The sequence below is a fragment of the Aythya marila genome (genome assembly GCF_965140915.1).
Source record: "Aythya marila genome assembly, chromosome: 4".
NCBI lineage: Eukaryota > Metazoa > Chordata > Aves > Anseriformes > Anatidae > Aythya > Aythya marila.
The window spans coordinates 49,173,781-49,187,159 of record NC_139045.1 but is presented as its reverse complement, the minus strand read 5'-3'; the positions used below and the strand labels follow the sequence as shown (position 1 = coordinate 49,187,159).

The following is a 13,379-nucleotide window of genomic DNA, read 5'->3' as shown; positions in this document are numbered from 1 at the left end:
ACATCTGCTCCGTTGACCATCACTGAAATTAGGAACATTTGCTTTAGGTCAAGACTAAGAGTTGCACTACAGGGAGAAATCAGGAACTCAGTATTGCAGCAGGCTGGAAAATCAAATCTGCTTGGCTAGATAGTCCCACATTGCAGAGCTTCCATTACTTTTGTTAGACAAAAAGGAGACTAATTTACTCAGGTCTGAGAGGAACAGCCTCACCTTTCCCTGGGGTAAGCCCTGAGGACACCAGCACGTCCTTGGAGCAGCATGGCAGGACCCGGCAAGAATTCTGCAGGCTAAACCAGGCCCAACTCAGTAAGGCTGGTACAGGAACTCTCCCATCCCATGAAGATGCCTTGAGAGAGGCCTCCCAAACACTGACAAGGCCAGCAGTTATCCAGGTACCTATTACTTAGCCAGAGACATGCTGCAGAAGGGATTTGAACACCCCACAGACCGCGTTGAGCCCTGCAATACTCATCCGCCTTGTCCTGCATGAAGGCCTCAAACCCAAGGCTGGCATTGCCTCGCTCCTTGTCTGTTCCACAGCACCGGCGTAACGGTTGGCCAGGGTGGATGTTGGATATCTGAGATCAGACCTGGTGATTTATCTGAAAGATATCAACGTACCTCTCTACTTTATTATGGCTCTTATTATTTTCTTCACTGGTAGCTTTCATCCCTAGAGTTTAGTCCAGGAATTGATGGTACTGAATCTTGAATATTGTTATATTGATCTTGTCAACAATAAATAACAGATACCATTACAGTCAAGCGCAATTTTAATATATATATATATATATATATATATATATTTTAAGAACTGCACATTTGATATTCTTTGTATGTTTTATATTTTAAGATAAGGTACTCCCCTGCAATTTCCTATCCATTTTGAGGTATTTATCTAACTCAAAATGTTATTTCATATTTCCAATAAAAAATTCAGGATCTTCCCATTTCTACCCAAAGAAGTTTCACCATTCAGTTCACTCCATACACATACCAGCCCATTTGAAAGTTATAGTACTCTTCTTTATCTCATGAACTCGGAGGTTTTGCTCATTTTGTAGTGAGTTTAGTTTTTAAAACCGTATTTGTACAGTTCAAATGGAAAGAGATGAAAAGGCTTTTCTTCTATTAACAAGGCCCCATGTAACAGCACACAGCACTTTGTTTCTGTTACTATACCACTGTTTTGACTTTCATCAGTCTCCATGCCAGTAAAGAGAGACAATAAAGGAATTCAGGCTTGACCACGGTTTACTGTGCTCCTTTCAAATAGAAGAGCAAGGGTGTTTCTAAAACCACAGAAGAACATTTATAGCAAAGTTTTTATTGCTGCCAAATACTATGCTAATAGCAAAGCTTTCAACAGGAGATTCATGGACTGCCACATTCAGAAGATGATTAAGATATGCATCAGACCTATGAAGGAGGGAATGGGAAGCAGAGGAATGGAAAAACCAGCAACCTTTCTGCTGTACTGCAAACCAGGCTGCTGCCACAGAGCGGAACTCCTTACAGTCACTTACTTAAAGAGCTGAGCATAAGTAATCCCTTCCCTGTATTTACAATTCACTTGAATTTAGCACAACGTGTAAATCTCACCAGAAGGCTATTAAAACAATCTTCTAAACTGTCTTCCAAAGAGCTTTTGAAAAACAAACTTAACTCTTTAAATAAATTTCTTTAAATACCAGTATTTTTATTATGCCAAAGTATTTTAATGCCTCTTTATTTAAATGGACTCCCAGCAAAAGACAGCTCCACCTACTGTTTACATGCAATCTCTCTGCTTTGGGAAATGCAGCTAGCTGGAAGGGTTAAGGCTGTTGCCAAAACTTGCATCCACCTACAGAATGTCCACAGCAGGCAACACCAAGCAAATACTGCCCTAAAGTCAATACTGACAGCATCAGTAAACTGCACAGGACGCACACATTCCATCTTCAGAAACCATATAGCTATGGTATGCATTTATGGATGCAATGGATTAAAGGAGACGTAAACTACATATAGCACAAAGCCTTTACACTAGGTGAAATTCTAAACAGTGCTTTGCCTGCCTTCTCCAGGTTTGACCTCAGAAACCCAAATACCTTGCGTAGATATACAACTCAGGTTTTGTCCCCCGTGGAAAGAGCTGAGCAGTTTCACAGTTTTATGTTCTAGTTGATTATGTGAATGATCACTCTGCTCTTTGACTCCCTCTGTTATGCTGTTTTCAAAACTTGCAATTCTTCTTTGAAGAAAAAAAAAAAAAAGGATTTTAGAATGCTTGCAACAAACTGTTCTGAATAGCTTACTTGCTGCTGTCACTCATGAAAGTTTGTGACAGCAATGATGTTCTTTCACATGCAAAGGAAAATGACACGAAACATGCACTTTCCACTTTCCTTCTACATAAAGAAAGAATAAAAGATGCAAGTCTGCCTTGAAGATGGTATAAGAACACATAATTGGCCACCTGTAAACCCAAGTATGAGATGTCTACAGCAAAAGGAGAAAATCCCACTTTGTTTACGAATGACTTGGAGATTGCCTTACATTTGAAGCTGGACTTGCTCCAAGCGTCCATCCACAAAAATTTCAAAAAACGTTGCCAACTCTGCAATTCCTATCTTCAGCCAACCTCCTTCTACACCGAACTGTTTTTAAGTAGCTGATAGGATTTCCAGACGTACCACACTACCACCTTGGTGGATACAACTCATTGAAGGGATATGTAAATCTAGAACACCTGAAAGCAGCTCCAATCTACTCAGCTTGTAAAACACAGCTAAAATTGCTGATTTTCCTCAGAACTCATCTGTCCATCCCTGCTGACTTTGATGACAAAAAGTGAAGTTCCCAGAGGCCTGGGATAGATATTTGGGAATAAGGGGAGATGTATCCTCTTCAACAGCAGATCTCTTCAGTTCTACCTTCCTTCCATCTCAGGAGAACACATTCATAAAATACCAGAAAGCAAAAGCTTAAGCTGAGGATCCTCCTATAAGTTTTAGAGCCCCTGCCACGTGCAGCCAAGCAGGGAAAGAACAAAGTTGGGCCTTAGGCACATTATTTGCAGGCAAAGCATGGACAAGCACAGGCACACCTCAGAATAATGAAAAATTCTGAGCCTCTCAAAGCCCAGAAAACAACAGAATTTATTTTCCTTGCTCTGAAAATAGGGAAACAGGATGGGATCAAGTTTCTCACCACTGCACAGGACTCCAGTTCTGCCAGCGTCACACATGATGCAGTTTTCAGGCAGGTGGCCACTGCAGGAGGGCTCAGCTACACCAAGAAGAATTTAAAGCTTTGCTTTCAAATGTAATTCACTCCTTATTTCCAGGGGGAAAACCAGCAAAAAAATGGCAGCAAGCAAAAATACTCTTACCATCTGACACAGCTGGTTTTAGTAAAAAGAGTAAGAGACAACTTTTATGCTAGAAAATGTCTGTGACATTTAATATTAGGGCCATAAAAAAAAAAAAAAAAAAAAAAGAGAATACCCTAAGTATTGGGAAAACCAGCGTGCAGTCCACCAAGATCATTCAATACATGCAGAACCTGAGGTAAAATCATAAAAACTGAAGGATAAGCACAGAGTAGAAAGCCTGAAATGATTTCCTCTCTCTCTCTAGCCCGTGCTGCCTCACATCACAATCACAGTGGAAGCAAGCAGCCTTTTGACTAAACACAACAATCCAGGACCAGAACAGGATGCGAATTTTTCCTTCTCAGCAAAAGAAACAATTGATAAACAACTTAATTTCCAGCTTTCCAACAGATTTAAGATATTCTGTAGCATGACAGATGAGAAATGAACACTGTAAAGATGTAGCTCTGCTCCAACATGTCATTAATAAATATGTGCCTGTGGACAAAGTGACACCTTGGTGGGAGTTTCAGGCTTATGCTCAATGAGAAATTTTGATTTTGGTAACTGGGTAGCCCTCCTTTCCATACTTTTCATGTTATTCCTGTTTATCATTTATAAGACTGCCTTGAATTTTTTATCTCCCTTTGAAGTTCATAAGTAAGTTTGTAGTTAACTTACGGAGTTAACTACAAAGTTAAAATTAATTATGATTCTAGTACAAAAAAATTCACTCCTATAAAGACTGGTAAGTTATATCTTATATTGCATCCTCCAGACAAAAGCAAGTCTCGAGAATCATAGCATCAGAAACTTGTTTCAACATCAACTCTTAGTGTTTCTACATATCACTACAGTGGGTCCACTTTTGCCTGATATTTAGGCTGCCATCAAACAAGTACCAGCCAACATGATCAAGAATCAGGGTTATTACAGCCATCAATGGGTACCACAGGAAAGGGTGGCTGATCTAGTCATTCACACGAAGAAGCAAAGCTGGTAACAGGGATTGTGTCTCAAAGATGGGAAGTAATTACTTTTTAAAACAAAGGTGAATTCCAGCAGTAATACAGTTTCTTTTGTTTGTTTTTCAGAGGCACATGAAATAGGAAGACATTTAGTGTCACTACAGTGAATAATCAGACACACTATCAGGGAAAGCTTAAAGACAATTTTATCATTTAAAAAATTGTCTGCCTTCTCTTCTTCAGGTCAATTTATAAAAGCCCTCTCACGGCTGCTTCATTTCTTTAAAACAGTTTATATCATTACTGTTGCCCAGATCTACTATTTCTGATTAATAATCTACTGAATATACGCTCTAGGTATTTGTAATGACCATACAACATACAAAATGTTATAGTTGTTAAGAGTTTACAATTTGGCAGTACATTTAAATCCTCTACAATATCTTTGCAGTACTCTCTAGAGCCTCAGATAAAAGCCGATTACTTTTATTCCACAAGGACCTTCCTCTGTTGATGAAAAGTTCAGCATAGAATAGTCAGGGTACATGAAATTAAAAAAAAAAAAAAAAAAAAGTATAGAGCCATATAATTGTTTTAATAAGCCTAATTTTACATCAGTTCTTGCATTTCACTGAATATGTCATGTAGTGAGAACAATATCCTTTAAAAAGTTATTAAAAGTTTTTATTTACATTTAATATCTATTATTTTGAAGAATTCAGGTTTATCAGGTTTATATTTTTTATGTAATTATACAGAACTGCAAAAATTTCATCAGATCAGCTGCTTTTGCAACTCCTGCTTGCCAAGGGCACAAATCCTGCTTTTTTAAAAATACTCAAATTCTCATGTTTTGCAGAACAAAGCAGCAGCATTGCTAGCCATTCACATGCCTTTAAAATCTTTCTTCATAGACCTTCAGTGCTTCACAACTGTTCTTGATCTTTTTAATGTTGTTGTATATAAAAGACAACACCTGAGCTCTAGCAAACATTTGTTTCTCACTTCTGTACCTGTGGTAGCCTTAATACACACCCAAAATCAATGGTGAGAACGGAGGTAAGTTTTCCCCAAGAGGGTTATGTGGACGTAGAGCAGCTGTCATCTTTCCCATTACCACTGTGCAGGGAAGGGGATGTCACAGTACTCACCCATGCTCATCTTAATAGGTAAATTTTCTCTGCTCGCAGCCTCCACAAGGTGTCTCCTAGCCTCCATCACAGCTTCCTTTTGTTTGAGGTTCATGAAGGACTCCCAGAGAGCTTTGGCAGCTGGATCACTATAAGAAAATGACAGGGTTACACTAAACACTGCTTGAATAATGGAATAAGCTTAAGACAACATTTATATTTTAAGATGAGTGCTTCTACTTAGCAACTCCTCTGAGGTAGGCAGGATACAGGCAAAACTAATGCAATATAAAAGCTTGACTTTTCTTAGCAAAACAGTTGCTACAGTTTAACAGTAAGAAATCTAGAATTTCTTGCTGCCAATTAAAAAGTATTAGAATCCACATATAATAAAACTGAAACCAGCATGTTAGCTCCACTGTAACCACTATTACAGTTCTTCAGATATCAAAAAGCCGTGGAAAGGATGGTACTACAGATTTGGGGGCTGCGATTTCCCCGTGAGAGCTGAAATCCCCAAAGCAATACTTCTAGTGCTGAAGGCTGCTACTGTGATTTCACGAACTAACGTCACTTTGGGTTTCATTGATTCTCCTTATATGAAATGAATAACCCACAGAAGAATGCAACTCCCCTCACGGTACCTGTACTCACAGATTTCCTTTTTACTGCCAGCGGTGTAAGTTTAAGCAAGACACGCAGCAATTTGTGTGGCCGGTCAGTGCTCATTACCCTGTCAGTATTCCTTCTTCCAGGACACTGTGTTTGTTGTTGTTGTGAATGAATTCAGTGTTTTCTCTGGAGGGGGGAGGAAAAAGGAGGAAGAGCCCTTGCCTGAGGCTAAAGTTAATTGGGATTAAGTGTGGATTTTTTTTTCCCCCTTAGGAAAAACTCCCTTCTGTTTTCTCCCCAGGAGACATTTAACTCCCAAATACATTTCGATGTAACTCACGACATGCTTGTAAATATGCCAAAACACACTTTGTTTCACAGAAAATAAAATCCCCAACAATTCATCTGATACCTGCTACAGAGCAGCTGTGTATACGCTCTACTGCAATGGCACGGCTGTATTCAGCAACGTGCGGCGTCTCCCAGAGCAGGTGAGAGGGGCAGCAAGCCCCACTCCTGTCAGCCCAAGAACCCACATCCTCCATCCAGGCCCCTGTGGGTGGGAGGACCGTGGGAAGGAAGCTGAGTTACCCTCCTTCTGCACAAACCACAAAGGAGTAGGAAGAACAAATGTCATCCTATTACCATACTTTATGAAAGGGAAAATTTAAGATAAATAGAACAGTTTAAGAAGTAGGAGAAATAGCTGGGAAGGATACCTATCACCTTCAAAAGGTGAATTTAGTAAAGAGGAAAGCACCTCGTACAGCAGAACCCTGACAAAGCAGATCAGGGGATCAATGACCTAACACTGTCTTTACATTTCTTCAGTACAATCTCCCTGAAGTACTGGATCCTAGGGCGTGCTATTTTTACAGACACCACATACCCAGTTACTCTGACTCAGTGCTACCCCCCAGCACCACCAATGCATCCTCCTGACCCTGCTCACACCACAAGTGCAGGGCATGCCTCGCTGTCATTTACAAGCGCCTGAGCTTCGCATTGCATGAGGTTGCCCCTTTGCCTGTTAACTAATCCCTTCCTGAACATGCACTTCCAAATCCACATCTATAACAATCAGGAATCAGGCCTAAGCCAGCAGGCAGCTCATTTTTAAAAGACTTTTTTTCCCCCACTTGAAAGAAATGTCACTGTTCTCTAATATTTTAGCCCATTCTCCTTTTCCTGATTATTTTCATCACCATAAATATGAGCAAAGAGTCTCACATAAGCACAAGCACCAGGAGCTGACTGTAAAACAAAAGAAAACAAACAACAAAAGGGAAACTAAGATAACTCTCCCAAATTTTGCACAAGTTTTTGTACTCTCATCTTTCTCACTCGTAGATTTCATTAAAATATTTACCAAATAGTGAAGTTTGGGTACCTCAACCTGAGGAGCATCTACACATCTTGGTAAGAGTGAGGAATGCACGCTGTATGGATACATCACTTCCCTCCCTGTCGTCCTTGCTTGCTGCTCTCCCTTTCCTCACCAGCGTTGGTCAGTCTCGTCAATTTAGACTGCAAGGTCTCTGAATGCAGAGTGCACCACCCTTGCATAGACTCTACTACAAGACCCTGTTCCAGTTGGTACATCTATGTGCTACTAGTATAAACAATAAAATACCTCCAAAATAATAAACTAATTATTTTAAGCTTTAAAAAAGTATGAGTCACGCTGATGCATTAAACAAAACTGCAGGGAGGGGAGGGGGCAAATTTATTTTTTACTTTGTAAAATTTCTTCTTCCTTTAGCCACAGTAGGCTTTCTTTAATCCCAAAGACCTAACTTTACATGATCCCCAAGGGTTGCTTTAGCACACCAAAAATAGCCAAAAGCAAAATAACTGTGGTACAGCATAAAGGCAGATGAGGGTCAACCACACTTGTGCATGTCTGGATCTCTGTGTAACCCACTGAGTTTCTGTAGACAATTTTCTTCCTACTGCTTTGGAGAATACCTAGTGGTTTAGGGTATAACAGGTAGTTCAATACAGAAACAGCATGAGAGGCACAGCCATTAACAACTCACATACGTAGTCAAGTGACTAGGTCAATCCAAAGAAGCAAGAGTTCCTGTGTTCAACCACTTTTGGTGATATGATTAGGAAAAAGGCAAATTACTTCAGTCAACAGTGTCTTTTTTAACTGATTAGAGTTTGACTAAACACTAGCATGCTGAAAAGTATCTGAGATGGCAAAATCATTTCACATATTTGTACAAATAATGCTTTGATAACTTGAGTAGTAACTACTTAGATTTTTTTTTTTAAACTGGTACACATTAGGAGAACTAGTATTAATATAATGAGGAACGATCTCTACAGAGTTTTATACAGAACCATGCAAATAAAAGAAGTGCAATACTAAGGCTTTATGTATTTCAAGACCACTACTCTCAGTAACAGTCTACAGGAAGATAAAAAAAAAATGCATTAAATGTATTATTAGAAGTATTCCAAAGCAGCCAAGACCATATCTAATACTGCCTGTTCCTGAAAAGCTCAAGAAAATGGGTAAGATCTATGCTTAAAGAAAATAGGTAAAATTCCACATTTAAACAAAATAAATCCATCACCAACTGCAGAATTCACCTCCCACCTAGCATTTTCAAAATACCATTCTTTTTGTCAAGGACACAACAGTAAACTCTGTTTTTTGCATAAATAAAGCAGCTACTTGTTTACAGGGCTGCCTTAGAGTAGTGAAATACAGAAAGAAAAAAAAAAACACCAGAAACATCTCACTAGGAAAGGGAACTCCACCCATGGCACAGAGCTTAAGCAAGCAAACTCCATCACAAAGCTCCTCAGGATTTTAAGACATGTATGTGGCCTGATGGGTGCTCTACCAGTAGCTTGGCATAAAGACTGAGCGCTCACTTCCTCCAGTGTTACTCCAATGGTAGAACAAATAAATATTGGAAATCACTGCGGCATACAGTAAATGTCAGCTGGAGTTTGCGAGGAACTAGCTTAAAATGCTAGTTGGAATGCAATCTTGTTTTAATTTATACAAAATTTGTTAAGAAGTGACTCATGGGAATGACTCAGTGAAGTACAAACTAGAACAAGGAATGAGTGGGAAAAAAAATATGCCCCTTGAGTCAACATGACCAGACTTTCAAAATTAAACTGCTAAAATGTGGATTGTTTATTTGCACAAGACCAACTTACCAGCAGCTTTTTTGTTTTGCTTTTTTTTTTTTTTTTTTATTAGTCACCTTTTATAACCACTTTAAGAAAAACCCGGTCAGCAAAAGCACTTAAGCAGGAACAAATCTGAATCAGCACTGAAAAATTCAGTTTTATGTCTGCTGCTGAAAATGCTTTTCCCACTTCCCCTCTCTTACACCTCCACAGAAGGAGCTTTGCTTTGCCCATTCTTGAATTCCAGTGACAAGAAATGAATGACTGCTGGGAACGAGTCACAAGGATGCAGAAAAGGGGTCTGGTACCACTGCTTGCCTGATCCGAGATGTTACCACATTTTCCTTTCCGAGATTCCTAACACTTGGCAACAGCATTATCTTATCTTCCACTTTTGGTGAGGCGTTTGTCTGCAACTGCCTTCCAGCTCTTGTCACGGTGTCCCTTCCCTCCTCTTTTTCCCATCTGCAGTTCCTGTCCTTTAGTTCAAATGCCCTAATCTGACAACACTGATGCTATAATCAGTGATTTCTATGGGATGCAGTACCCCAATTCAAATTCCTCTTTCCTGTTGCATTCCTTTACTTCCCAAGGATTGTTATTTATTGATTTTGTGTGTCATCATCTAGTGAGGCACTGCACTCTGGAAGTACTTTTCTGAAACTAAGTAGATTTAAAATATATACACATGTATGTTATACGTTGCATAACCTTTAGAAATATTGTCTGAGCCACACTGCTGTGCTGAAGAAAAAAATAATTAGATACGTTTACTCTAGGATAAAATCAGGAATTCTAAATCGCCCTTTGAATTAAACTTCACAAGAAAAGATAAATATATAAATATATATATAATGCACACGCTTCTGTGCATCTCTATTATAAAACGTTTTGTGCAAGCCTAACAACAAGAAGAGAGCACTAACATTTTGGGGCCTCTGCCAATACTGGTTTTTATCAACAGAGATTCACTTGAAGGGTTTGACACCCTGTCCCTTCTGTTTACCATTCTGGGCAGTTATCTGGTAATGAAATTAGAAGTGTATTACATAAACACATTATGTTACATTCAGAGATATGGCTTAAGTCTTCGAAAATCCATGGTAGACATACGTGGACTATTTCATATAAGCAAACATTGATAGACATCTGATAACTGCAAATTTTTCCCCTCCATAAATGGAAATTCAATATAAAAAAGAAATTCAACATAAAAATATATATAAAAAATAAAAAAATATATATAAAAGAAATTCAACATAAATGTTGAATTTCTTTTAGTAAGCTATTAACTGTGCTAAATTTAACTAAAATTTAGCTGCAAATGATTTGGACTTGAGAAAAAAACAAACACACCCACCACCAAAAAAGGGTTACAAAAGACAACGGAGAAATTTAGACATCTAAAATCATAGAATCATAAAGGTTGGAAAAGACCTCCAAGATCACCTAGTCCAACTGCCCCCTACCACCAATATTACCCATTAATCATGTCCCTAAGCCTTCCTACTTCTGGTATTTGTGTGCCAGTTTTCAAAGGTGTCATAAAGGACAAAAAGGACCAAAGGACGAAAAAGGACCAAATCCATAATTTATCCAAATCCCAAAATAAGACATCAGCTGACAACAGTACCAGGAAGCGTCTGCTGATGAGAAGCGACTCAGAAAGACGAGGATGTTCTCTGCTGATCAAAGAGAGAAGAAGGTGGTTCAAAGCAGCTCCAATTTGCAGCTTCCTGGGGCACTCTTTCATTCAAAGATAGGAGAGATGGAAAAATAAAAATACAGATGAAGCCTAGAACAACTGTGACTGACTAGCTGGCTTCCCAAACTTATGATACCTGAAAGAAAGACTGTTCAATAAAATCTGCTGTTCATTAGTAGGGAGATGCAAGGGTAAAAAAGCCCAAGACTTCAGCAGAAACAAGGGTGCAGTATGATAAGCAGCTCTTTTGGTGACGGTGTGCTATGTTAAGTGACACCCAGTGTGCAGGAACTTCCCTTTCCCAGGGCACCCCGTTCAGCTGTGTAACACCTTCCCTGTGGGGCTACACAGTGAGTTAGACAGGAAAGAACTGCTACTTTTGAACACAGCTCAGATCCCTGAACTTGCCTGACCTAGACATTTACAGGTTGACAATCAAATGCCTACTCTTGCATCTGTTCAGATAACTTTGATTTATTCTCTTGAACTGGTCTGGTCCTGCCCTGCAAGGACAATACTGCCAAGGTTATCTGTGATTGTCTGCAGGCTCATTTGCAAAGCCACTCATCTCAAACATATCTGGGGAGGATAGGGGGAGGCTGGTGGCACTGGCATGTGCTATCACCAAGCTGCAATCAGCACTCTGGTGAAATCAAAGGACTGGTTGATGGAGAATAAACTCTCATAGCAGAGGCAAACCTAAAGGCAAGGACAGAAAGCAGGCGACACTTAGGACTCTGGAGCATCCAATGCACACCACCACAATCTTAGATTTGGCTGAAATGATATTCCTCTTGCTTCACACCACTGGTGCAGAAAGATACTTACTTTCTTACTGCTTCAAGCTTCACAGCTTGTCTGTTATCTGTAAATTATTAGAATATGGTTCTCCAGGTTACTAACACCAGAGCAGAAGGTCAAGAATAATTAAGACCATACTAGAAAAATATGGCCGTTCAATGACTGAGCATTCCCCACTTTCAGCCTTGTTTTCAGATCTACAAATAAGCCATTCTTTAGCCATTTAGTATTTATAACATTAGCATCATGATGCATTTCTTCAATCAACATTTATGTTTAACCAAATGAAGACTAAAAGTCAAACACCCTTGTACAAGCAGCAGACCAGAATCACTAAAATCATTAGCCACATCTGTAGTCTCTGGCAAACTACTGCAAATTATTTTAATACAACCTAATTTTCAGTCAAGGAGGATACAATAAATTGACATCTACATTATCTATTACTTGATTTGGACTGATTTGCCTAACAGGACAAATTCAAGTCATCCTCTTCCATCCTTTTAAACACCGGCATAAAAAAAATAATCTTTTGGTTAGATGCAAGTTTTGCAATGTCCATGGATGTACTGAAAAACACGTCAAGATTCTCTTCTGCAACCTTTTGAAATGGCAAACCGAGAAGGCAGTATCTATATTCAATTTCCTTATCAGATCCTCTGTAGCTGAAATCAAGAAAGACAAAGATACAAAGATGACTTTGTACAGACTTTTTGTTGGTTGGTTAGTTGTAGGTTGTTTTTTGGTTGTTTGTTTGTTCTTAAAATGGTTGGGGTCAGGTGAAAGCACAAATGGTTGGGGTCAGGTGAAAGCACAGCCTACAGAAGAAAGAACAAATACCAAGGTGTGGAGGATGCCGTATGAGCAAGATGTTAAGTTAGAAAGAATTAGTGAATGTGGTTATTTCTGCACCTGGCAAAGGCAACAGGATTTCAAAGAGCAACTTGCTGACACACGCTTTGAGTATATGAGGAAAAACAACCCTGAGTGGGCTTCAAAAATTAGCCAGCTGCAAATGCAAACATTTCAGCTTAACAAACTGGTCTTGTTTGTACTTCTGCAGTTTTTTTAAAAAATCACACGGAAAATTGTCTCACCATGAGACGGATTCTGCGGTTACTGTATCAGCAAAACTTTCCCTCTATGTCTATACAGCTTTACAGCTTTTTCACAAGGTGAAGTGAGGAGGGAAAAAAGTCTGTAAAGATTAAATTAGAGCTTCATTAAAACCACAAAGCTGCCCCAAACCAAGCGAGCATGCTGCTACATATCCTTTGCAATAACTCATACTTGATTTAAGGAGATGCAGCACCCACACTTAATGCAAACACCACCGTGGTTGCTGGAGGACAGCCACCACAACGGAGAACCCAGTTGCTGGCAATATGTCATTTGAATTTGGATAAACTGAAGAGAAGCACAAGACCGCGATAAGACGCAACAATTTGGCCAGGAGCCTGGAGTGAGGGGCCGTGCACTGGGGGACATCATCTCTCCTCCAGCTCCCCTGCTGTTTCAGAAAGAGCGCAAGCTGTGCCAAGGCCACGTTGGACATGCAACACATTCCTGGGCACACAAGCCAACAGCACAAGGGAAGGAGACACGGCCATTTCTTTGGCTGTGTCCTGCTCCACGTACAAAGGCCC

The 13,379-nt window shown here is 39.6% G+C and overlaps 1 protein-coding gene across 2 annotated transcripts in view; it reads right to left on the bottom strand.

Annotated features, from left to right (window-relative positions):
- Positions 1 to 13,379, bottom strand: part of SCFD2 (sec1 family domain containing 2) — a 189,874-nt gene that overhangs the window by 149,400 nt on the left and 27,095 nt on the right. For both annotated transcript variants that reach the window (XR_014317468.1, XM_082760155.1), the window contains exon 3: positions 5,481 to 5,608. Coding sequence is in view for 1 of the 2 variants with exons in the window: in XM_082760155.1 (XP_082616281.1) it covers positions 5,481 to 5,608 (128 nt within the window). In the remaining variant the exon portion in view is untranslated. The remainder of the gene's footprint in view (positions 1 to 5,480; positions 5,609 to 13,379) is intronic.